The sequence below is a fragment of the Loxodonta africana genome, chromosome 2, assembly GCF_030014295.1.
Source record: "Loxodonta africana isolate mLoxAfr1 chromosome 2, mLoxAfr1.hap2, whole genome shotgun sequence".
In the NCBI taxonomy this organism is placed as follows: Eukaryota; Metazoa; Chordata; class Mammalia; order Proboscidea; family Elephantidae; genus Loxodonta; species Loxodonta africana.
In genome coordinates this window covers 23580739-23607439 of record NC_087343.1, presented here as the reverse complement: position 1 = coordinate 23607439, position 26701 = coordinate 23580739, and the positions used below count along the sequence as shown (strand labels likewise).

The window sequence follows — 26701 nt, the reverse complement described above, 5'->3', positions numbered from 1 at the left end:
CACAAGGCAGCCTGACGATTTCTTACCAAGCTAAATATAAGCTTTTCATTTTCTCTGGCAATTGCACTCCTAAGTATTTACCCAAATGGGATGAAAATGTACGTCCAAATAAAAACCTACACACGAATGTTCATGGCAGCTTTATTCAAAATTGCCTAAAATTGGAAGCAACCAAGATATCCTTCCACAGAAGAATGGATAAATTATTATACATTTATACGATTCAGTGATAAAACGAAATGAGCTATCAAGCCAGGAAAAGACATGCAGAAGCCCTAAATGCTTACTACTAAGTGAGAGAAACCAGTCTGAAAATGCTACTTATTGCGTGATTCCAACTACATGCAAATGCTGGGAAGAACAAAATTAAGAGAGACAGTGAAAAGATCAGTGGTTGCCAGGGAGCCAGGGGGATGAGAGAGGGATGAAGAGATGGAGCACGGAGCATTTTTAGGGCAGTGAAGTTATTCTGTGTGATATCGTAATAGTGGGAACACAGCATTATGCAAGCTCATAGGACTTTACAACACGGAGTGAATGCTGATGTAAACTCTGAACTTTAGTTAATAATAACATGTCAATATCAGTTCATCAACTATAACAAATATGCCAGAGGAGTACAAGATATTAATAAAAGGAGAAACAGTGTGGGGGGAGGGGAGGGAGGCATATCAGAACTGTCTAAACTTTGGGGGGCTGGTGGGCTCAAACTGCCAGGCTTTTGGTTAGTAGCCAAGCTCTTAACCGCTGTGCCACCAGGGCACCTCCCTAAAGATTATAGCCTTGGAAGCTCTATAGGACAGTTCTGCCCTGTTCTATAAGGTCGCTAGGAGTCGCCATCGACTTGATGGCAATGGGTTTTGTTTTTGGAATCTAGGTAAAGTGTTGAATGTGGCATTGAATTTGAATTTCTTAAGCTTGCTGAAGAGACATAGATAGGTATTTTGGGAAACTGCTTTATTAGCAATGATTCTATTATTTTTGAGATGCCCTAGTTAAGCCTTTCAGATATTTCAGTTTATACATTGATGTTTATCATGGGGAAAAAAAAAAAAAAAGTTAATCATTATTTGCCAGGCAATGTTTTTTCAAAATCTTGACCTGGAATGCTACTTCCACAGTAGCTTAATTTGTATTTGTCATTAACAACCCACCAGACAGACATATGTATGAGTCTTTTTGAGTATTTCTATGTCCCAAACAGCATGTCATGCACTTTAAAGCCATTGTTTTTTAATGTTCATAACATTAATTTATGTCAGCTACGTATCATCATTTTACATTGAAGAAAGATTCAAAGAAGTTCATTCACTAGCCTAGGGTCACATTGCTCCTAAGCGTTCAGTCAGTCAGTCTGTTGCCGTCTAGTTGATTCCGACTCATAGTGACCCTATAGGACATAGTAGAACTGGCTCATAGAGTTTCCAAGGAGAACCTGGTGGATTCGAATTGCTGACCTTTTGGTTTGCAGCCATAGCTCTTAACCACTACACCACCAGGGTTTCCTCCTAAGGGTTAGATACTCAAAAACCAAAGCCACTGCTGTTAAGTCCTTTTTTTTTTTTAACTCATAGGACCCCATAGGGTTTACAAGGCTGTAAATTTCTATGGAAGGCGATTGTCACATCTGTTTCCCTTGGAGCCACTGGTGGTTCCGAACAGCCAACATTTTGGTTAGCGGTTGATCACTTTAATCACTGAGCCACCGGAGCTCCTTAAGTGGTAGATAACAAAACCAAACTATAATATTAAACCATATGGTTCCTATTTAAAATTTCACTTATGTTATGCTTTTCTTCTATTATTAGCAACAGTATTAATTAACTAAACTTTCTAGTTTGGAATTAGTTTACTACTTTCAGAAGGAAAAGTTTGGTTTGGTGGTTGTCTTACTTACCTAGTGCTCCTCTAACAGAAATACTATAAGTGGGTGGTGGCTTTAACCAACTTAAATTCATTTTCTCACAGTGTGGAAGGATAAAAGTCTGAATTCAGGGTGCCAGCTCTAGGGGAAGGCTTTCTTTTACTCTCTGGATGAAAAAATTCCTCTTTCAGCTTCTGTTTCTTAGTTCCTTGGTGATCTCTGTGTGACATCAGCCTTTCCCTATTGTTTGTCTACTTAACTTCTTTTATATCACAAAAGTAATTGGTTTAAGACACACCCATCTCAGATATGGCTTCATTAACATAAGAAAGAAGCCCCTATTCCTAAAAGTATAAAACCCATTGCCATCCAGTTGGTTCGATTCATAGAAACCCTATAGACAGAGTAGAAATCCCCATGGGGTTTCCAAGGAGCAGCTGGTGGATTCCAACTGCTGACCTTTTGGTTAGCAACCTAACACTGAACCACTGCGCCACCAGGCCTCCATACTTACGTATAGGGGTTAGGATTTACCATAAACATATAGTTTTGGGGGACACTATTCAATCCATAACAGTAAAACAAACTCCTTTAAAAATGGTCATATCATCACCCTAACTTTGACCCCCATATAATTCACAGTTCTCTAATATTGGGAAGATGCACATTTTCACATATGGCTAGTCTTGTTATATTTCCTACCTGGAAGATGGCTCACAGGTTTTCAACATCACAGGTAGGATATACTATCATCTCAGGAGTATAAAATTTCAGAGCAGTACTTCTTAAGCATTAAGGAATCCTAACGGTGCAAAGTAGTGTTGGCAAAGAATACTGACCATACTATGGACTGCCAGAAGAAGGAACAAATCTGTCTTGGAAGAAGTACAGCCAGAATGCTGCTTAGAAGCAAGGATGGTGAGACTTGTCTCACATACTTCCAACATGTTATCAGGAGGAACCAGTCCGTGGACATTATGCTTGGTAAAGTACAGGGTCAGAGAAAAAGAGGAAGACCCTCAAAATAATGGACTGACATAGTGACAGCTACAAAGGGCTCAAACATAACAACAATTGTGAGGATGGTGCAAGACTGGGCAGTGTTTTGTTCTGTTGTATATAGGGTCACTATGAGTTGGAACCAACTCAACGGCACCTAACAAGAAGAGTGGTGTAATGGTTAAGCACTCGACTGCTAACCAAAAGTTGGTGGTTTAAGCCTTCCCAGCCACTCCTCAGGAAAAAGATTTGGCAATCTTCGCCTGTAACATTACAGCCTAGAAAACTCTGTGAAGCAGTTCTACTCTGTCACATGGGGTCACTATGAGTCAGAATCAACTCGATGGAAACGGGTTTGGTTTTTTTTGGTTTTATCCACAGATTCAGAAGCTCTGGTGGTGCAGTGTTTATGCACTCGAGTGCAAACTGGAAGGTCTAATGGAAAGGTCAGTGGTTCGAACCCACCAGCCTCTCCATGGGAAAAAGATGTGGCAGTCTGCATCTGTAAAGATTACAGCCTTGGAAGCTTTATGGGACAGTCCTATTCTGCCCTATAGGGTCGCAGTGAGTCTGAATCAACTGGATGGCAATGGGTTTGGTTTTGAGTTATTCCACAGATTCCTAGGTTTGGAGTGGAGCCAGGGATTTTTTTTTTTTTTTTTCTAATCAACTACAAGTTGAAGCTGAGGCTGCTGGCCTACAGAATACAATTTAAGCAGCGTGGTTCAAAAATATTCACACTGACTCAAGTTATTTTTTTTTATTACTGCTTTATTCTGGGAAATGTCATGAATTCATTTACAGTGTGTATTGAAACAAAGTGGAACCTTCAGACAATTATTAGGAAAAGTCTTTTGCTGTGAGCATGCCCTTTGTTTTAATGAAGCAAAAGTAATTTCTTTCAATAAAGAAAAGAATAGCTTTGACTCGCTGGCATTATCCACTAAATCCTTCCCTTTGTCTGAAAACCACCTTGAAAATACGTTAAATGAGTTATCAGTTTGAAATTGATAAGGTTGTTTTTCTTTGTTCCAAGTCTGGCTTCTCAAGTATAGAATCTTCTTAATCTACATAATGGCTGATAAGCTCTTATTTGTTTTAATGGCATTAAATCAACATGCAATTTTATCTGTTGTAGCTAAAAAGGATAGTAATTATTAAACCATTACTACTGGAAAACATATTGCGTTTTGAGGACCAAGCACAGCTGGAAGCTGCACACCACCTCAAGCACCAGATGCTCTATTTGCTGTCATTTGTTTTAGAATTATTTACACCCAGGGATGAGTGAGCAGAAGGGTGGGGAGGTGCCAAACGGCGTTATTACTTCAAAACATGTTAATTTTTTTATATATATACATTTAAATGACTTAAAATAGTGTTAAAATTACAAATGTACAAAAAGAAATAGTCTCTTCCTATCCAGTATGCTCCACCTGGTTCCCACTCTCTCCCAAATAGGACTCACTGTAAATTTCACATATATTCTTTTAAAGACATTCATAAACAAATAGGAGCCCTGGTGGTACAGTGGTTAAAAGCTACAGCTGCTAACTAAAAGGTCAGCAGTTCGAATCCACCAGCTACTCCTTGGAAACCCTATGGGGCAGCTCTACTCTGCCCTATAGAATCACTATGAGTTGGAATCAACTTGACGGCAACAGGTTTTTTTTTTTTTTATGAAAACTACACAAAGGTTGAATTCTAAGACAGTAAGGTATAGAGGCTATATGTGAAGAGTTTCAGTATACATATTAGAATGGACATGAAATACAAGGACTTGAAGACCTCAGGACTCTCCTATTTGCATGCTCTCAGGTATGTGTGCACATGTAAATCCACAAGGACCACCTCTATGGCCAGATGCCTCACAGTGCTGCCATCAGGAAAGGAAAACAATGAGAATAGGCATCGTTTTAATGATGTTTAATTACCTAGTGCTGCTAAAACACTAATACCACTATTACTGGTGGCTATAAAGAACAGAAATTAATTTTCTCACATTTCTGGAGGCTTAAAGTTCAAATCAGCATCTCGGACATTTTAATTCCTTCTGTGAGCCTCTCTCTCAGTTTCTGGTGTCAGCCAGCGATTACTGGCATTCCTTCGCTTGTAGGTAATGCTCACATGTTGCCCATCTTCTCTCATGTGTGTGCCTCTGTTTCTATTCTTGTCTTTCTATAACTTAGAAGTGAATAGGCTTAGGATCCATCCTAAGCTGGTATTCAACTGATTGACTGATTGATTATGTCACATTACATTGCATTCTGAAAGGTGATTGTATTCTATTCCATTCTATTCTATTCTATTCTATTATGGAAGGTGATCTGCTCTAACTGAGGCCAACTATGTTAATCACATATAACTACTCTATGACAGCAACTAGATCACTATTTGGTAAAACAGCTGGGAACCATAGCCTAGCCAAGTTTACATACAATATTAATCATCACAAATGATAATAATGATAATATTACTAATTACACTTGAGAGATTGATTCAGACTAGGCTGTCAGAGAAATATCTCATGTAATCATTTTAGCATTCATATGAAGTAGTTGGCATTTCACTCATTTCATGTATGAGATTTCAGAGGCTAGGGGAAGTTAAGTGCCTTGCTTAGATAACACAGTTTACTAACGAGGAGTGGCAGGGCTAAGACTCAAACTCAGCTCCTTCTAACTCCAAAGCCCTTGCACTTCAACTCTGCCACTCTCCTAATATAGGAAAGACAGTGTGTGATGAAGAATGACTCTTGTTCTCCTTTTCTTTTGATAATTCCCAAAGTTAGCATGATATGGGCTGAAACAGTGTAAACTATGTTTTTTCTCCATTTAACCACATCTTATATGAGCAAATAAATGAGCTTAGTTATCTACATACATAAATCCACGCTACTAAAAAACCCACTTCATGAACAGGCCGCCTTTGTTTATACCATAACATAGAATCACTACTAAATCCTATCTATCAACTACTAAAAGCCTGACTTTCTCTTGGGTTTCAACTTGCACATTTTAAAGTTATCTTTTGCGTCAAAAGGGGATTATTATCTACTGATTTGAAACAGTGTGCGCTTTTCAAGGATAAAAAAAAAAAAAACTATATTGTCTGTAAGGTATTGGGTATTTAAATTAGTTAACATCCTTACAATTGTGTGGTATGTGATAATTAAAAATAGCAAGTTCTATAGAAGATATGGAAACCCTGGTGGTGTAGTGGTTAAGTGCTACAGCTGTTAACCAAAGGGTCGTCAGTTCAAATCCACCAGGAGCTCCTTGGAAACTATGGGGCAGTTCTACTCTGTCCTATAGGGTTGCTATGAGTTGGAATCGACTCAACAGCACTGGGTTTGGTTTTTTTTTTTTCTTAATAGAAGATATGAAAGGCATTCATTATTACTGTAAAAGCAATTACAGAATACTTTTTTTTTTTTTAGTGTACCATGACCTCATTTGTGTAAAAAAGTATCAAATTAGCTTTCTTCCTTTATATATATGTTGTGTATTGAGGTATATATTAATTAACCAATTTTTTCTCTAGGATTATACATGCATTATAATTTTTTATATATGGAAAGTGGAACTCAGGAGAAGGGAGATTTTTATCTTTTTTCTTTATACCCATTTGTACTTTTTTTTTTTTTTTTTACCATGAGCAGGTAAAATCCATAATAATGAAATTATCATCATAATGAATGCTTTCAGGATAAAAATACAGATCTAGAGAATATACTTTTAATCTTTTGGGAATATGGATATAAATGCCTTCTGAGTATTCCCAACAAGGAGGTATCAGTGGAAAATCCTTTATTGTTAGAGGATCACAATGCAGCCATTATATTAACAACGTGGCAAGTTGCCTATATAAAAATATGAGCAAGTTACCTAGTAATACTTTGAAGGACATTACACAATTTTTTTTTCCCACCAAGATTCAACAATGTTGTACCTTAGTAGTCACCAAGAATTAATTGGAATGTCCAAAGGGACTTTGTAACAACCAGGAGACTCTTCTTTATAGTCAATCTTTAGAATGATTATATTACCTACTTTATTTCCTAATTGCTAAAAGCTATAAAACAGCTTAAACGGGATAATGTAATAAATGGAAATATGTATACCAAATTGCACATAAAAACACAATGAGTTTTCAGATAATAAAAATAAAAACCTTTATTTTCTAAGCTTGCTCCAAAATTAAATATTTAATGTATGCACTGTTCTGTTAAGATCTCAAAAATTTAACAAAACCTTGAAAACATTAGGGTTAATTCCCTTTTACGGGTCTGAGAGACAGATACCAAAATAAGTGATGAAAGTCTTCTTCAATCAGATAAATGTAATAAAATTTTATATTATGAAATAAAATGGTGTTTACATTGAGTTATGTGTGCTAAGAAGAGGGATCATCTAACCCACCATAGAGTGCTAGGAATTGGAATTTGAAGGACACAGAGGGAATGGTTTTTGTCTTTGAAGGATGCACATAAAAAATTTAGAGGCTAAAAGTATAAGAGGCACTTAACGAAAAGTAAGCATTGTGTTGAAACATACAATTTCTTAAGATGTATAGTATTTTACTGGGGCATGGCTTATGATAAAAAGTATTGTTGGTCATATTAATCATGACAAGTGGTGTATACCAAATCAAGTTTAAGTGTTGTTGTGTGCGGTTGAGTCTATTCTGACTCATAACGACCTTATACGACAGATTAGAAGTGCCCCTTATTGTTTCCTAGGCTGAAATTTTTATGGAATCAGATTGTCAGGTCTTTTCTCCCACTGGGTGGCTGGTGGGTTCTAACCCGCAAACTTTCAGTTAACAGCTGAGCACTGAACTATTACGTCATCAGGACTCCTTAAGTCTAAAAAAAAAAAATTTTTTTTTTTTTCTAGGTTATGAAAATTGGCCAATGGGTAGTAAATAGAAAAACAGTACAGATAAAATGTTTTATGTGATATAAGAATATAAGGGAGCCCTGAGAACTGTCTAAGGCTCCAGGCCATGAAGGCAGATCTGCTTGATTTTTCTTTGTTATGGAGAAGGCATGTAATGGAATAGTCTTAGGACAAAAGCATTGTCAAGTATATACAGAAGGCTTACAATGTGGTGTAAGAGTTGACTATATTGGCAAGGGTATGATTTTAATTTATGATTTTAACGGTGTAAAGTAAAGTTGAACTGGACTAGGAACATAAAGTATGATCAAACAAACATTAGACAACATAAACATAATATTTTACACACACACACATGCACATATATACAAACCAAAATCCGTTGCTGTCTAGTTGATTTTGACTCATAGCAACCCTATAGAACAGAGTAGAACTGCCCCATAGGGTTTCCAAAGAGCAGCTGGTGGATTCAAACTTTCGATGACTTGGTTAGCAGCCTAGCTCTTAACAACTGCACTACCAGGGCTCTCTCTCTCTATGTATATATGTATGTAAAACTTGCCATCAAGTTGATTCTGACTCATAGCAACCCTATAATATTACATATATATATATATATATATATATATATATATATATATATATATATATATATCATACCACACATATTTTTTTCTGTTTGGTACTACCAAACTTAGTCATTAATTAAAATCCAGAAGTGCAATTTCTCAGAGTTTAGCTTAATGTTAAGGTTCTTATGGATTTACATTTTCCAAGAAAAACTAACTGTAACACAGTTTAAAATTCAGATTTGTTTTGAGTCATTTTTTTTCATAAAATCATGACATATATATTGCATGCAAAAAGTTAACACTTAATTTTCTTAGAAAGAAGAACGATGATATTAAATATTATATTTTAATTACACCCACAATCTCCCACATAAATTGAAGGAACTGAAATATCCACAAAGATAGAGAACCATTTTCTTACTTTTTATAGAAAATTGTCTGCCAGTTCACTGTAAAATGGTTGAAGAATACACTATAGAGAAAAGTTAAATTATTTCAATTCCATCATAGTTTTATTGTCCCAGCCACTGAGATTCTTTTAAAGTTAGTATCAATTTGGGCATTATGTGGTTATTTTGTAAAATGTATGTTTCTAAGAACTTTTTCAAAACTTATAAGAAAAACTGTTTAAATTATTAATATACCATATGCTATATATGGTTTTTTTTTTTAATATGGATAGAAAACCATAACCCTGTCTACAATAAAACACTCCAAGTGTTATATAATCAATATCAATACTTTGTCTTTTAATAACATTTAGTTCCTTTTCAATAGGTATAAAATCCAAATCATAATGAAATATCTTATGTCCAGTATATGGTAAATAATTTCAAGAATTTAAAAAATAACACAGGCAAGTGATACATATAATATTTCATATAAATAGATACTGCTTTTACTCTTAAAGGACATGCTTAAATTTTTATATATTTATTTTTCCTACAGTGCTGTTGGCTTTCAATTGAGCCATTCAGGTACTCTGGGCCTCTGACTAATCGTACAGAGATTTCAAGAGGTTATTTGATCTATTTTACATAAGAGAAAAGTGGTCTAAGGTCACATGAGTGATAAATGGGACACACAAAACAGATACAAGCATAAAGATGGGTTTGTTCATTCATCAGCTGAATGTTGACTGTGAGCACCAGACTATGCTAATCGCTCCGGATATTAAGATTATACTTTAAGTCTGGAAGGAGGTTACAGAGTAGGTTTGAGGACAGACAAGTCGACACATAATTACGATGTCATGTAATAAAGGTGAGCGTAGAGAGAAGAACAGGAGAACTTGAAAACAGAGGAAAGACTCCAACTTCACTTAGAGAAATGGTGGTTTAGCCAATCATTAAAACAGAGAAATGAGCTTTTCATTAAGAACAAATAGCCTGTGCTCCTAGCCAGGAGACAACAAGGGTAATTAGATACGAGTGGGCCGTGGTGTTTCCCGCAGAGACATTAAGGATGAGAGGGGAAGTAGACAGGTGTTAAATATTGAAAGGCCACGGATTTCATGTGAAAGATTTTGGATTCCATCCTGGAGGTGATGTAAAAAACACTGAGGAATTCAAGCAGGGTGATGAGGAAATACATGTACTTTTTGAGAAAATTTCTGGGGCAGCAGTACAACTAGAGTACAGATTTCACAGGGGAGGGTATTAAGGAAGATTGGTGGATTAATATCATCCCTGCCATTTGCTATGAGTCCTGGTGGCACAATGGTTAAGCACTCAACTACTACCGAAAAAGTAGCTGGTTCAAACTCACCAGCTGCTCTGCGAGAGAAAGTTGTGGCAGTCAGCTTCCCTAGAGATTACAGCCTAGGAAAGCCTATGGAGCAGTTCCACTCTGTCCTATAGGGTCTCTCTAAGTCAAAATTGACTGGACTGCAATGGGTGTCTGCCTTTTGCATTGTATCATGTTAGTGTGCTGCAGGCAACACAGATATAAGATAAGGTATAATTTCTGACTTCAAAGGAGAAAGGGAGGGAAAAGCAGGGCTTGCAGGTTTTAAGACTGTATCACAAAAATTTCAGAGAAAACTGTCACAGAAAATAAATTTTCTGTAATTTAAAGTGTCATCTTCTCAGGTTTTCATTCTGATTTTTCTTTTCTTTCTTTCTTTCCTCTGCACTTTATTATTTCCCACATCCTCCAAAAAATCTTATGCCGTAGGGATTTCTCTGCTTTAGCTCTATGGTTGGTAAAATAGGGTTTAGTTCAACTGTGAGTAGCACCAAGGCAAATGGCTATGGCTTTAAAAAGACAGATGTGTTTTTTCTCTCATGTGAGTTTAGAGGAAAGCAGGCCAGGGGTCATATGGCAGGTCTGCTCTACAGCATTCTCAGGCATCCTGAGTGCTTTGGGCGGAGGCACTCCACTTCTAGGCTGTGACACTCATTCTCATGCCCCAAAAAGGAGCTTGAGGCCCCATGTTCAGGATCCAAGTGGCAGGACAGAGGAAGAGGGAAAAATGGATAAGGCACAAGTCAGCAGTCTTCTATGGCAGTGTCCTGGGATATGGTCAGACAGCACTTCTACTGATTTCCCACTTGCTGGAGCTTAGTGATGGTGATCGACTCGATGGCACTGGGTAGTGATGGTGCTATACTCAGCTGCAAGTGAGATTAGGAAATGGAGCCTTTATTCCAGGGGGAATGGAGGGACAGGAATATATGCTTGGTGAAATATATAGGGTCCTCAGTGATGGAAGTCAGATAGAAAACAAGAGTCAATAATCCAGTAGAAAGTCTTTAGTGTTTGTTGATATTTTATATTAAAGTGAATATTCACTTTAAAATTTATTTAATGAATTCCTATCATGAGAAATATGTATATATGTATATGCGTGTGTGTGTATATATATGTATATACATATGAATAACGTAAGCAACGGAAAAAAAATGTGATAGGAGGATATACTCTTGGAAGACATTAGAAAAACAGTTGCTATGGAGTCAATTCCAACTCATGGCAACCCCATATTTGTCAGAGTAGAACTGTGCCCTATATTCAATGGTTGATTTTTTGGAAGTAGATCACCAATCCTTTCAGGTTGCCTTTGGGTGGACTACAACCTCCAACCTGTTGGTTAGCAGCTGAGTGCAATAACCTTTTACACCACCCAGAGGTTCCCTTGAAAGGCACTGACAAAAGGAAAACAAAACAAAAGCAATTTCCATGCAGTCAATTCCTCCCCATGATGACCCTATGTGTAAGGAGATTGAAAATATATCTATTTTTCATTTTGTCAGATGCAGATAAGTGAAGAAATACTTTGTTTGGTGCCATCATTTTCTATTTTTGTGTTTTATTTTTATTGGATAACGTCCACCAGGCATCATGAAATTTGAAACCAGCCTCTTGGAAATTGGAAGAAATTCTCTGACATTAGCTATTGTGGGCAAATAGATCAATATTAGGAATATCATTTTACCTTCACAAATATATTCAGGGTATTGTTCCTTCTGCTTCATTTTAATTCCAGCGTGATAAAAGTGTGATTACATCAACCTCACCATAATGAAACACCTCGTCAGAAAAAAAAAAAAAAAAAAAAAACAGTGACTGCATGAATGGTCTCTGTTTTATTTCTATATATGTTTTTATTTCCAGTCAACACAGTAAGAGTGTTCATACATGTATTTTCAACCATATCTAACCAAAACAACATTACTTATAATGGCATATAGTATATGCCATTGCAAATTTGACAACTAATGCACATTGGGGTCAATATTTGAATGGCTTCCTTAATTTCCTCTGTGTAAAAAGGAAATTAGTGAAAGCAGAATTTTATTGACAAAATGCAACTTTATTTGTTATCCTGCATTTATGCTTCTTTGTTTCTGACAGGCTTTTAAGTGGAAGACAGAGTATAATGTTAACCAAATTAAAGCATGCTTTTAAAACATTCTTCTGTAACACACTCTTACAATTAACAACTCTAAGTTGAAATTTGGTACTTTAAAGGCACTCTTGCTGCACAAAATCCTGAAATATCTATTTCCCGTTTATTTATTCCTTCACTCAACAAATGTTTGTGTATTGGCTACAATGCGAAAAGCACTTCACTAGCCAATGCTGTTGTTGTTAGGTACACTAGTCGGTTCTGAATCATAGCAACTCTGTGGACAACGGAACAAAACACTGCCTGGTCTTGCACCATCCTCACAATTGTTGCTATATTTGAGACCATTGTTGCAGCCATTATGTCAGTCCATCCGGGAGTCTTCCTCTTTCTCACTGACCCTCTATATTACCTAGTATTATGTCCTTTTCCAGGGACTAGTCCCTCCTAGCAACATGCCCAAATTAAGTGAGACAAAGTCTCACCATCCTTGCTTCTAAGGAGCATTTTGATTGCATTTCTTCCAAGATAGATTTGTTCATCCTTTTGGCAGTCTATAGTATATTTAATATTCTCCTCCAACACCAACATTCAAAAACATCAATTCTTCTTTGGTCTTCCTTATTCATTATCCAGGTTTCATATGCATATGAGGCAACTGAAAACACTGTGGCTTGGGTCAGACACACCTTAGTATTCATATCTTTGATTTTTAACACTTTAAAGAAGTCTTTTGCAGCAGCTTTACCCAACACAGTAAGTCCTTTGATTTCTTGACTGCTGCTTCTTTGGGCATTGACTACGAATCCAAGTACAATGAAATCCTTAAGGACTTAAATATTTTCTCTGTTTATCATGATGTTGCTTATTGGTTTAGCTGTGAGGATTTGTTTTTTCTTTATGTTAAGGTGTAATCCATGCTGAAGGCTGTAGTCAACACAGGAGATGGAAAATACATAGAACATGAAGTGAGAAATAACATATGCATATATATATATGTATACATATGAACGATACAAATGAAAAATTAAATAGCACCTATATGGCACTGGTTTTTATATGAATAAGATGCTTCTGGTCTGCAATAACAGGAATGGGTTAGATGAATGCTATGGTCCTTCAGAGGAGCCAACAATTACTTTGAAACTGTGATATGCAGAGTGTCAGGTAAAGCGACTGAAATTTTACCCTACTTGGGAGCTGATAGTTTTCCTGGTCACAGTTTCGTAGATTCTGGCAGAAGACCTGAGACTCCTAGGATAGAGACAAAAGATTTTATTTCCCAAAGTATAATAGGCAGCATTGGTTCCCCCGTGTCCTCCTATCCCACATGGGTAACGTGGAACATCACATATGCCACATATACAGTAGATACGGGTTTCAGATGAGGAATCCTGAGCTTCGGAAATTTCAATCGTATAAACTTCTTGATTTTGGACCTGGAGTAAGACATTATCCTCGTTATCCAGTCAGGAAATAAATATGCTTCTAAGGGAGGCTCTAATGTTACCTTTGAAAACTGTTTGCTATAAAACTATCCTTGAAAATATTGCAGACTACAAAGCTGTCAAAGCCTCTTGTTCTTTTTATAAGACACTTCTCAGAAGTGATTAGATTTTGGACCCACCCTACATTGGTAAGTCCTTATTAACATACCAAAAGAAAACCCCTATTTTCAAACAGGGTCATATTTACGGGTGTGGGAATTAAGACTTTCATATATATAAACACCAAAAAACAAAACCTGTTGCCATAGAGTCAATTCTGACTCCTAGCGACCCTCTAGGACAGAGCAGAACTGCCTCATAGGGTTTCCAAGGAGCGCCTGGTGGATTAGAACTGCTGACCTTTTGGTTAGCAGCTGTAGCTCTTAATCACCATGCCACCAGGATTTCCATATTGTTGTTTTTGTTAGGTACCATCGAGTCGATTCTGACTCATATAGACCCTATGCATGACAGAATGAAACACTGCCTGGTCCCATGCAATCCTTACAGTCTTTGTTATGCTTGAGCCCATTGTTGCAGCCACTGTGTAAATCCACCTCATTGAGGGTCTTCCTCTTTTCCACTGACCCTGTACTTTGCCAAGCATGATATCCTTCTCCAGGGACTGATCCCTCCTGACAACATGTCCAAAGTATGTAAGATGGAGTCTCATCATCTTTGCTTCTGAGGAGCATTCTGGCTCTACTTCCTCCAAAACAGATTTGTTTGTTGTTTAGCAGTCCATGGTACATTCAATATCTTTGCCAACACTGCAATTCAAAGGCATCAATTCTTCTTCAGTCTTCTGTATGTATATCTTTGGAGGTACACAACTAAATCTATAACACCAGCAGTGGGAATTTGCCAATAACAACCAGCCCAAAAGGATGACTTTTTTAAAAGTTTTAGAAGTCAGAGATATAGGCTAACATCCTAAAGGTGAAAACATAAATAGATGGGTATTTATTTATTGAACTTGAGAAAATTGTTCATGTTCAATATCTGTAAATTTCACCTTATGTAAGTACTTTGGATTTCAAACATAATATAAATTTCTGATATTTAAGTCTGCCTTATGGTAGCTTTAAATACATCGTCATGGAAAAAGTTCTGTTATTTTTCAAAAGAAGTCATTCTCACATATAGAACAGAATAATCATCTGAAGAATTTTCTGTGTGACAGTTGGGAAGTCCCCCTTCTGTGAAGTAAGCACTGCACTCCTATTGACAGGCACTTCTCCAGGTAAGATGTCCTTTATCTCCTGCAATGAAAGTAATTCCAAAAGATATAGGCTTTTCATTATACTTTGTCATCTTTGACATTTTCCGTTTGAGCTAGGCTTGCTCCACACACAATCTGATAAATTCCTACTCAGTGCTAGCCTAGAAATTGGTCACAATTGCCATCTAGGTTTTCTGAACATGTGAAGAATATCTAATGTCAATTTGCACATATGGAAAATGAAATGTTTCATTCATTAAATAAAGTTAACAGTATTTTTTCAAAGGCAATCTTCAAAAGAGAAAAGGAAACTTTTTTTCTTCTTTTTAAGCAAACAAAAAACATTCTCCAGACTTCTTTGAAGTCCAAGATACAAGTAGGCTAAGAAAATCCAGTCTGTGACCCTAGTGACAGGCAATAATATTTGTAGTAAATGTGAGAATCCTATTATTTGCCAATGGGGTTTTCTAAGAGCTCTCTGAAGGAATTTCTGCACTGAAGAGCTTTAAATGGCTAGTGATTTAATCTTGGGAGATGTGAGTAACTCAGAGTAAGTAGGAAAAGTCATTTGAAAATAATATGAAGTCATTAAATCATAAATTCAAGGAATTTTATAGCTGAACTTTTTCAAAGATAATTCAATAAAAACACTTTATTCATAAATGAGAAAACTGAAGCTCAAGAGTAAAGTGCCCATACAAGTGTAATAAGTTTCTACAAAATGAACATTAAAGGTCATGTCTCCCTACTCCCAGTAGAGTTATTAACTCTGCAACTGGAGAGGGACTAGTTATAGAAGCAAAGGGAAAAGTCTCCTGAAGCAACATTGAATAATTTAGATTAACTACACAGCAGAGGAGGGAGGTCTACATTACAAATTACTGCATACAGTGCATTATTTGGAAAAGTCTTCTTCTAGGTGGTATTACTATAGTAGTCCACCAAGTATCTGTCAGTTTGTCATACTGTAGTGGCTTGTGTTGTTGTGATACTGGAAGCTTTGCCACCAGTATTTCAAATACCAGCAGGGTCACCGTCGGTAGACAGGTTTCAGCTGAGCTCCCAGGCTAAGACAGAACAGGAAGAAGGACCTGGGAACTTACTTCTGAAAATATCAGTCAATGAAAACCTTATGAATAACAGTGGAGCATTGTCTGATATGATGCCAAAAGATGAGCCTGCAGGTTGGAAGACACTCAAAGGATTACTGGGGAAGTTCTGTTTCCTCAAAGTAGAGTCGAACTTAATGCCATGGATAGAGTCAAGCTTTTGGGACTTCATTTGCTGATGTGGTATGACTCAAAATGAGAAGAAACATCTGCAAACATCCACTGATAATTAGAATGTGGAATGTAGAAAGTATGAAACTAGGAATATAGGAAGTTTTCAAAAATGAAATGGAACATATAAACATCGATATCCTAGGCATTAGTGAGCTGAAATGGACTGGTATTGGCCATTTTGAGTTGGACAATCACATGCTTTACTACATGGGAATGACAAATGGAAGAGGCATGACATTGTGTTCATCATCAAAAAGAACATTTCAAGATCTATCCTAAAGTGTAATGCTCTCAGTGTATAATATCCCTGCGCCTACAAGGCAGAGTAGTTAAGATGACTAATATTCAGATTTATGCACCAGCCACTAAGGCCAAAGATGAAGAAATTGAAGACTTTTACCAACTTTTGCAGTCCGAAATTCATCTAACATGCAATCAAGTTGTACTGATAATTACTGGTGATTGGAATGCAAGAGATGGAAACAAAGAAGAAGGATTGATCATTGGAAAGAATGGCCTCAGTGTTAGAAATGATGCTAGAGATTGCATGATAGAATTTTGGAAGACCAATGACATCGTTGTTGCAAATATCCTTTTCAACAATATAAACGGCAACTATACATGTGGACCTCACCAGATGGAATACACAGGAATTAAATAGGCTACATCTTTGGAAAGAGATGATGGGAAAACTCAATATCATCAGCCAGAACAAGGCCAGGGGCCAACTGAAGAACAGACCATCAATTGCTCATATGCAAGTTCAAGTTGAAGTTGAAGAAAATTAAAACAAGTCCACAAGAGCCAAAACATGAAATTGTGTGTATACCACCTGAATTTAGAGACCACCTCAAGTATAGATTTGATGCATTGAACAGTAATGACTGAAGAACAGACCAGTTGTGGAATGACTTCAAGGAAATCATACATGAAGAAAGGAAATGGTCATTAAAAACACAGGAAAGAAAGAAAAAACCAGAATGAATGTCAGAAGAGACTCTGAAACTCGCTCTTGAATGTTGAATAGCTAAAGCAAATGGAAGAAATGATGAAGCAAAAAAGCTGAACATAAGATTTCAAAGGGCAGCTCAAGGAGGCAAATTAACGTATTATAATGAAATGTGCAAAGATTGGAGATAGACAACCAAAAGGGAAGAACATGCTCAACATTTCTCAAGCCAAAAAAACTAAAGAAAAATTTCAAGACTCAAGTTGCAATATTGAAGAATTCTATGGGGAAAATATTAAATAATGCAGGATGTATCAAAAGGAGTTGGGAGAAATACACAGTCACTGTAGCAAAAATAATTTGTGAACGTTAAACCATTCCAGAATTTAGCATATAATCAAGAACCTAAGGTAATTAAGGAAGAGGTCTAAGCTGCACTGAAGGCATTGGTGAAAAAGAAAGCTCCAGGAATTGACAGAACCAATTGAGATTTTTTAACAAATGAATGAAGCACTAGAGGTGTTCACTTGATTATGCCAAGAAATTTGGAGGACAACTATCTGGTCAGCCAACTGGAAGAGACACGTATTTGTACCCATTCCAAAGAAACGTGATCCAACAGAATGTGGAAATTATTGAACAGTATCATTAATATCACACACAAATAAAATTTTGCTGAGGAACATTCAAAAGCAGTTTCAGCAGTACATCCACAGGAAACTGTCATAAATTCAAGCTGGATTCAGAAAAAGACATGGAAGGAGGGATAACATTGCTGATGCCAGATGGATTATGGCTGAAAGCAGAGAATACCAGAAAGATGTTTAAAAAAAAAAAAAACTTTTTTTTTTAATAAAAAAAAAAAAGATGTTTAGCTGTGTTTTATTGACTATGCAAAGCATTTGACTATGTGGATCATAACAAATTATGGATAATATTGTGAAGAATGGAAATTCCAGGGCACATAATTGTGCTCAAGATGAACCCGTACTTAGACCAAGAGGCAGTCGTTCAAATAGAACAAGAGGACACAGCATGGTTTACAGTCAAGAAAGGTATGTGTCAGGATTGTATCCTTTCACCATACTTATTCAATCTGTATGCTGAGCAAATATCTGAGAAGCTAGACTATATGAAGAAGAGGGGGGCATCAGGATTGGAGGAAGACTCGTTAACAACCTGCGTTATGCAGATGACACAACCTTGCTTGCTGAAAATGAAGAGGACTTGAAGGACTTACTGATGAAGATCAAAGACCACAGCCTTTGGTATTGATTACACCGCAATGTAAAGAAAACAAAAATTCTCACAACTGGACCAGTAAGCAACCTCATGATAAACAGAGAAAAGACTGAACTTGTCGAGGATTTCATTTTACTTGTATCCATGATCCACACCCATAGAACAAAAACAATTGCCAACCAAGAATTCTTTTCCCACCAAAACTGTCATTCAAAAACGAAGGGAAAAGCAAGATATTTCCAAATAAACAGAAGCTCTGGTCATTTGCCACTATCAGACCAGCTTTGTTAAGTATCAGTCAAGGGAATACTTCAAAGGGAAAGGAAAAATCATTAAATAAATATTTGTATCTATACATGTGAAAAATAAAGAAATACAAAATAAGAGAGACAGATTCCCCAAAAAAGCAACAACACAGGCAAACATAAGGACCAAAATTATATGATATTTTCAGGGAATAAACTCAGAATTAAATCCAGCAAACAATACAATATGAAGTTTGTAAGACGCAAGTACAAAGTAAACTTATTGAATATAGGTTGCATATTGATGTTAATAGAGACACACCAAGAGAAACAGAGAAGTGAGGATTATATCAGGAATAGATTTAATATGTTTAATATGTTAAAGTTGTATGTTAACTGTTGTTCATAAGTTAAATTTGTTGCAATTGTAAATTGTGAAATCATTGAGAAAAAACACTTAGAAAAAAGGAAGAAAGCAAAAGGCTCATTACAAGAAAGAAGCCACATACAAAAACAAAAAAATCAGAATTTAAGGAAAAAAAAACAAAGAGGTTATGAAATACTCAAAAAGCAAATAGCAAAATGAGTGAGGCAGAAACTTTGCTTTCAGTAATAACCTTAAATGTAAATGGTTTAAACATCCCATGCAGAAGAGAAAGAGTGGCAGAATGGATGAAAAAACATGATCCACCCTTTTGCTGTCTATAAGAAACACACCTTAGACATAAGGACACAAACAGATTGAAAATTAAAAAATGGAGAAAAATATTCCATACAACCACTGCACAAAAAAAAAGCAGGGGTGGTCATACTGATATTATATAAAGTAGACTTTAAATCAAATCTATTACAAGAGATAAAGAAGTATATTACATAATAATAAAAGGGTCAATCCAGCAAGAAGACAACGATTATAAATATACATGGACCTGGTGGCAATGCTTCAAAATACATGACACAGATACTAATATGAAAGGAGAAATAGACAACTTGACAATAAGAGTAGGGAATTTCAACACAGTACTTTCCATTATACACAGAACATCTAAAAAGAAGACCTCTAAGAATATTGAAAACTTAAATAAATCCATAAGACAATTAGACCTAATGGATATTAGAGAGATGCTATTCAAGACTACAACTAGATACCATCGCACCTCAGCTAAAATGGCACTGATAAAAACAAACAACAACAACAAAAACAGATAACAACAAATGTTGGTGAGGATGTGGGGAGATTGGAACCCTTATTCATTTTTGGTGGGACTGTACAAGGTACAACTACTATAGAAAATGATATGGCGCTTTCTCGAAAAAACTAGAAATAGAACTACCCTATGATCCAGCAATCTCACTCCTAGAGATACACCCTAGAAACCTAAACATAATGGCACGAACAGATATGGGCACACCAGTGTTCACTGCTGTTTAACTCACAATAGGAAATAAGTGGAACTAGCCAGAGTGTCCATCAACAGATAAATGGATAAAGAAAATGTGGTACATACATACAATGGAAAACTATACAATAATAAAGAGCAATGATGAGTGCAAGAAACATATTATGACATGAATGGACCTGGAGGGTATAATGCTAAGTGAAATAAGTCAACATATTGTATGTCCTCCTTTTATAAAAAGACAGGAATAGACACACATAGAGAGATCAGTATTCACTGGTGGTTACGAGGGAGTAGGGGAGGGGAAAGTATGCTTAAGATTGTTGTTGTTAGCCACCGTTGAGTTGGTTCCGTCTCATAGCGACCCTATGTACAGCAGAACGAAACTCTGCCCGGTCCTGCACCATCCTCACAATCGTTGCTGTGCTTGAGCCTATTGTTGTAGCCACTGCGTCAATCCATCTTGTTGAGGGTCTTCATCTTTATCACTGGCCATCTACTTTACTAAGCATGATGTCCTATGTACAGCAGAACGAAACTCTGCCCGGTCCTGCACCATCCTCACAATCGTTGCTGTGCTTGAGCCCATTGTTGTAGCCACTGCGTCAATCCATCTTGTTGAGGGTCTTCATCTTTATCACTGGCCATCTACTTTACTAAGCATGATGTCCTTCTTCAGGGACTGGTCCCACCTGGTAACATGTCCAAAGTATGTGAGACGTAGTCTCACCATCCTTGCTTCTAAGGAGCATTCTGGTTCTACTTCTTCTAAGACAGGTTTGTTCATTCTTTTGGCGGTCCATGGTATATTCAATATTCTTTGCTAACACCATAATTCAAAGACATCAGTTCTTCTTCGGTTTTCCTTATTCACTGTTCAGCTTTTGCATGTATATGAGGTGAATGAAAACACCACTGCCTGGGTCAGGTACACCTTAGTCTTCAAGGTGACATCTTTGCTTTGTCACCTTTAGATTGCAGAGACTTGTTATTTTTGGTGATGGGAAAGTGACAGTGAATGAATGTGGGTGTAATGAGCAGGGCACAACCAAAGTAAATGATGTCACTCAGAAATGGGAAAAGTTTGCCTGTACTAAAGAATTTTGATATATATAAGAGGGAAACAATTCAAACAAAGACCAAAAAATGAGTATTTGGGCACATATGGATGGGTATAGGCATATAGATATATGGGTAGGTACAGGTGTATACACATAGGTAAGAACAGTTAGAAGTATGTTGCCTTGTTGCCATCGAGTCAGTTATGACTCATAGTGACCCTATAGGACAGGGTAGAACTACCCCATAGGGTTTCCAAGGAGCAGCTGGTGGATTCAAACTGCTGACCTTGCGACTAGCAGCCATAGCTCTTACTCACTGCACCACCAGGGCTCAATAACCAAACCAAAACCAAACCCAGGGCTGTTGAGTCGATTCCGATTCATAGCGACACTATAGGACAAAGTAGAACAGCCCCATAGAGTTTCCAAGGAGTGCCTGGCTCCAATAAAAAATAGGTACATGTAAATACAGATATGTGGGTGCAGGCACATATATTCATTGAAGATACAATTATGGATACTCCATAGACATAACTAAATGCCTTCCCAGATTCCTTTTCTGGGATTGAAAGCTTAGGACCATAGTCTCATGGGACAATTCAGTCAATTGGCATAACATAGTTCACAAAAATCATGATCTTCTTCCTTCCTAAAGAAATGAGTAGTGACTGGGGTCTTAAAAGTTTACGAGCAGCCATCTAAGATACAACTACTGGTTTGTACTCACCAGGAGAGAAAGAGTAAGAAGATAACCAAAAGTTCAGGGAAGAAACAAGTCTATATGAGCCACAACCTCATCTACTCCAGGACCAGAAGAACTAGATGGTACCTGGCTACCAACACTGACAGTTCTGATCCAAGTCCAAGTAGATGGTCCTGAATAGAAAGGAATGGTAGAAAAATGCGGAACAGAACTCAGATTCTTAAAAAGAAACCCAATAAATATATAAATAAAAGCCAGACAAACTGGGACAGTGAAGAACCCAGGACTCGCTGAGACTATTGCCCTGAGATACTCTTTAAACCTAGAACCAAATCTATCCCCTGAGATCACCTTTTAGTGAAATGGCAGAGTGACACACAAATTAAAGGAAGTTACCCATAAATTTGGTGCTCTACTTAAAAACCATCTGTATGAGATCAAAAGGTCAGCAATTACCCAAGAGCAAAGATGAGAGGAATGCTGCTAACACATTGTGATAAATATAACTAATGTCACTGAACAATTTGTGTGGAAACTATGAAATGGGAACCTAACTTTCTGTGCATACTTTTACCAAAAACTCAATTAAAAAAAAAAAATGCATCCGTTGCCCAAGTTTTGAGTGGTGAAAGTGAAGGCTCTGTTTATCAGAATTTTTTTTTTATGCATTAGAGTGTTCCATGAAAGGAGGAACAGTGTTTGGATATTGCTTATGGAAAAATTAAAAAAAAAAAAAAAAAAAAGGCAAATGTCTACAACTTGTTCTCTATTGTATTAGTATGTGTTATTAGTTTATTGTATTATTATTTACATTTCAATTCTTTATAATCTATTCAGGGGTGAATTTCATGAGGTATCACAGGCCATTTTTATATTTGGAGCTCTGTCTTCTCTTACATAGTTAATGGAGTTATCTTCCAAAAAACAGAGTAGTGATGTTTAAATTTGCTCTTTCAATTTACAAAGTCATATTTATCACTTTTCCTGTCAGAGAAGAGATTCATAAACATATAATCATATATAAATTAAATTATATTTATATGTTTTTGGAGACACCACACAGAATCAGCAGTGTAAAGAAAACACACATTCTGAATATTTGTAATGCATTGCAAAAGCCATTTTCTTCACCTTCCACTCGTAAATTATGCTTTGTTAAACAACTTAACATAAAAGGCAAAGATGTTAATTTCATCTGAAAATCACACTAAATGGTGTGAAAGTATTAAGATAACAACACTTTCTGTGTATTCATTGACTTGGCTTCTAAGAAGAAAGATCAGATAAAGTTTCTTTCCTTTTTTTTGTTTTAATTCACAACTTGAAAATTAAGAATTCTTGGCATTAAAAACAAAAACAAACCCTTTAATATAAATTCATTCAAGTAATGTATTAGTCTGGAGAGGATACTAAAAACAAACATTCTATCCCATCTTTTAGCAAACAAGAAAATTGAGAGTGAAATAAATTGATGATACAAATAAATTTATACTGTAAGTAAATTGTCCAAAAAAAAAAAAAAAAAAATGAATAAAGCCTGTGTTTCCTGAATTTTTCCAATGTTTTTAGAATATTGCACCCAGAATGATATTGGTCTCTTTTATATATCAGGAGAGCTTTTGAGTCATTTGCATTTCAATCAGTGAAAAAGGCATCTTTGTTTTCATAAAATATTTAGCAATATGAATTTTATTTTTGTCAGGTGATTAAAATGAAATTATAATTCCAATCCAGTGCAATTCTCATAAAACTGGTGAAGTAGCCGTTATAATTATCCCTGATTTATGAGGTGAGGTAGGGAGAGAGAAAATTTTCTGGTTTCAGGCCCCATATGATAGTTTTCATCCCCAACTCAGTGTAAATATCGTTTCTTCAATGTAAAAACAAACAAAAAAAGGATACTGCTGTGACTGATGATTTATAATCAGTTTTTATAATCAATTTTATTCTGTCATAACAATGACCTCGTAATGATATAGAAATATTCATTCAGGTCTACATTTCAGTTTGTGCTGATTTATTGGGTGAATTTTATGGAATGAAAAAAATGAGCCATATAATATTTTAGTATTAGATGGAACAGCCATATTGTTAAAGTAATGTTTTCAAAACAGACGTTAACACAGGCTTATCCAAAAATTACACTAAAAATTGCTACAAATTTTATGTGTTTTGAACAAGCTAGTTTTTTCAGAATCATACTTAATACCCACAAATCCTGTCGTTGGGCTTCCAGAAATGTTTCTCAAGTTTTTCTTTACTGTTTTAATTGTGTTAAAACCTAAGTCCTGATTTAAAAATCCTTATTTGAAAACTCAAAGTATTTTGCTCTCTCCTTTTTATGCCATTCTTTTCTCCCTTTAATCCTTTCTTCACAATGCAGCTAGAATTATATGTACTAGAAATTACATCTACTCATGCCATCCCCAAACTTGAAAATCTGTCTTGCCTGTATGTAAAGTCCACCCTCTAGACTACATATACAAAGGCCTGTCAAAATTCCTGCAAGCTGTAATTCTGCGAATTGACTCTCTTACTCATGCTTTACTGAGCCAGTCTGTTTTCCAAACCTGGAGTACTTCTCAGTTGTTCGTATTTTATTCAGTCAGCCTCTTTTCTTTCTTCTTCTTTTTGTATTCTACTTACTAAACACCTTAAGCACCTACTTGATTGTTGTGATAGCCTGTGGTAGTATTTCAGTCCTAGAGGGAGTGTTTTGTTGAAGTTTAGTGCTCATCCTGCAGAAGGTAGCCAGCATGTAGTATGTGTAGTGATTTTGGTTTACAAACAACAACAAACCAAAACCAAACCCCAAAACAAAGCAATAACACACACACACAAACATAAACACACACGCCCCAAAAACAAACAAATGTTTTTGCACTTGGAATGGAGCCCCTAGTAGATGGCATATTCTAAGACATCACCCAACAGTCAGGAATACGCACATACTGAAGGGCGGTTTTAGAGCACAGCAATGTTCCTGGCATTCCTGTTGTTACAAGGGATCTATTTGTAATTCAAAATTGACAGTATGGATTGAGATGCCATTGTAGAAGTGTAGGCTTGTGTGTGTTTGAGTTCTGTATGTGTATTTCAAAAAGAATTTGCATACATTCTGTGTGGATCAGCATCACACTGCAAAATAGTATAATTTGCATTCAGAGCAAATCATTAAAATTACCATGTTTCATAATGTATATCATTTTCTCTCTTTCCATTAGGTAGAAAATGGTTGGCTGGGTCTACCTACTGTGAAGACTTGAAATCAGACAACTACAGCTTTGATTCTCAAAGTGTTTCAGGATGTAAATGTAGTCTGACTTTTCCCTGATGGGCCGTTAAATCATGGACAAGCTAAGCACTTTACTTTGGACTATCCTTCCAAAAGATGCTTTGGCTTCTCTCTTGAATGCTTACTAAGCATTTGTAGCTGACAAGGAAAAGAAGGAAAACTGTGTCATCTTACAATGAAAATTACGAGCACATCTTGCATCTGTCCAGTTCTAGTGTGTCTCTGTTTTGTGCAGAGGTGTTATGGAACTGCTCACCATAGCTCCATCAAGGTAACCAGAAACCAAACCAAACACATTGAAGGTGAAACCGAAGTCCACCATCGCCCTAAAAGAGGATGGGTATGGAATCAGTTCTTTGTTTTAGAAGAACATATGGGGCCAGATCCACAATATGTTGGAAAGGTAAGTTTTCGATTGTTGTCTATTTCTTCTTCTGGGGAATTTTAGGGTGAGATGAATGTACACTTGGAATAAGATTTGAAGAGATATAGAACATGGAAGTGAATTATGATGTAGAAAACTGTCATTTGTGCTAAACATTTTAAAATGTACATTATCAATCATATCACATCTTCCTAAACGCTGGTCACGTATACCAGGCAGATTGTTCTTCACCAGCTTATTATACTCTTGCGTAAAGGGGAAAAATGTCATTGAACGCACCATTTAGCCGTTTTGCCTTTTATTACCATGCAGGTATATTGGAACTCCCAACATCCCTTATTGGTATGTTGATATTTAGAAATATTTTTATCTATTACTAATGAGTTTGAGGCTAAAAAAAAAAAAAAAAAGACACCATATCCTGGTATTTAATATATTTCTAATCGTTAAGAAGATTCTATTCTCATTTAAATCAACCTTTGGAAGCATATGAACATTTTTCCAATTCTCCAAAATAATTTATATAAAAAAGGGCTGGTATATTTTAAATACTGACTCTCTTCTGGATATACAGGCTTTGTTAAAAGACTAAAAGAATGAAGTTGGCAAAAATGATCAATAATTTCAGATCAAGTTGACTTTGTCTCACAAATACAAGCAAGAAAATTCACTGGCTTGCCAAGATGTTTAGGGAATTGTGTGATTAGTAATTGTTGTTGTTATAAATAACATAAGAAAACGAGGTTAAATATGTATCATCTAGGCTCTGGGGTAGAGGATCGGGTATAAAGTGGAGAAGCATGCCTCTGATTAATTACTGCTCTGACTAAATTACATTTAAACTATGCTCATGGTTACCTGTAAGAAGAAGAGACTGGAAATTACACTCAATAAGTTTGTCAGTACCTATGGGAGAAACAGCAAGCACAGCCGTGGGATCTCCATGGCTGCAGCCTCCCTGGCTGCCATCTCCCTGCTTGGCTATTTATTCTTACTTTAGTACTGTTAGTACTGAAAAATAGTACTCCCTGCAAGCCACGGAGCTTCCCTAATGTGTAGGCACTGCAGGGTCACAAACCATCTGTTCCACCCCTCATCAGAAAGGATTCAGCTGCATCTACATTTTCAATCCAAGGCAGACGCTGTGGAGTTGAAAAATAGAAATCAAAAAGAGACCTGAAACAATTATGTTATCATTTTCTTACCTGCATATTAAAATGCAACAAAAGATTCACCTTCGTTG

General features: G+C 36.4%; 1 protein-coding gene across 3 annotated transcripts in view; it reads left to right on the top strand.

Moving 5' to 3' along the window:
• The first annotated feature begins 24870 nt into the window (after window positions 1-24870).
• The window catches only part of CDH18 (cadherin 18), a 390041-nt gene continuing 388210 nt past the window's right edge, over window positions 24871-26701 (top strand). For all 3 annotated transcript variants that reach the window (XM_003407876.4, XM_023545398.2, XM_010588081.3), the window contains exon 1: window positions 24871-25476. In XM_003407876.4, coding sequence (XP_003407924.2) covers window positions 25249-25476 — 228 coding nt within the window. In that variant the 5' untranslated portion in view covers window positions 24871-25248. The remainder of the gene's footprint in view (window positions 25477-26701) is intronic.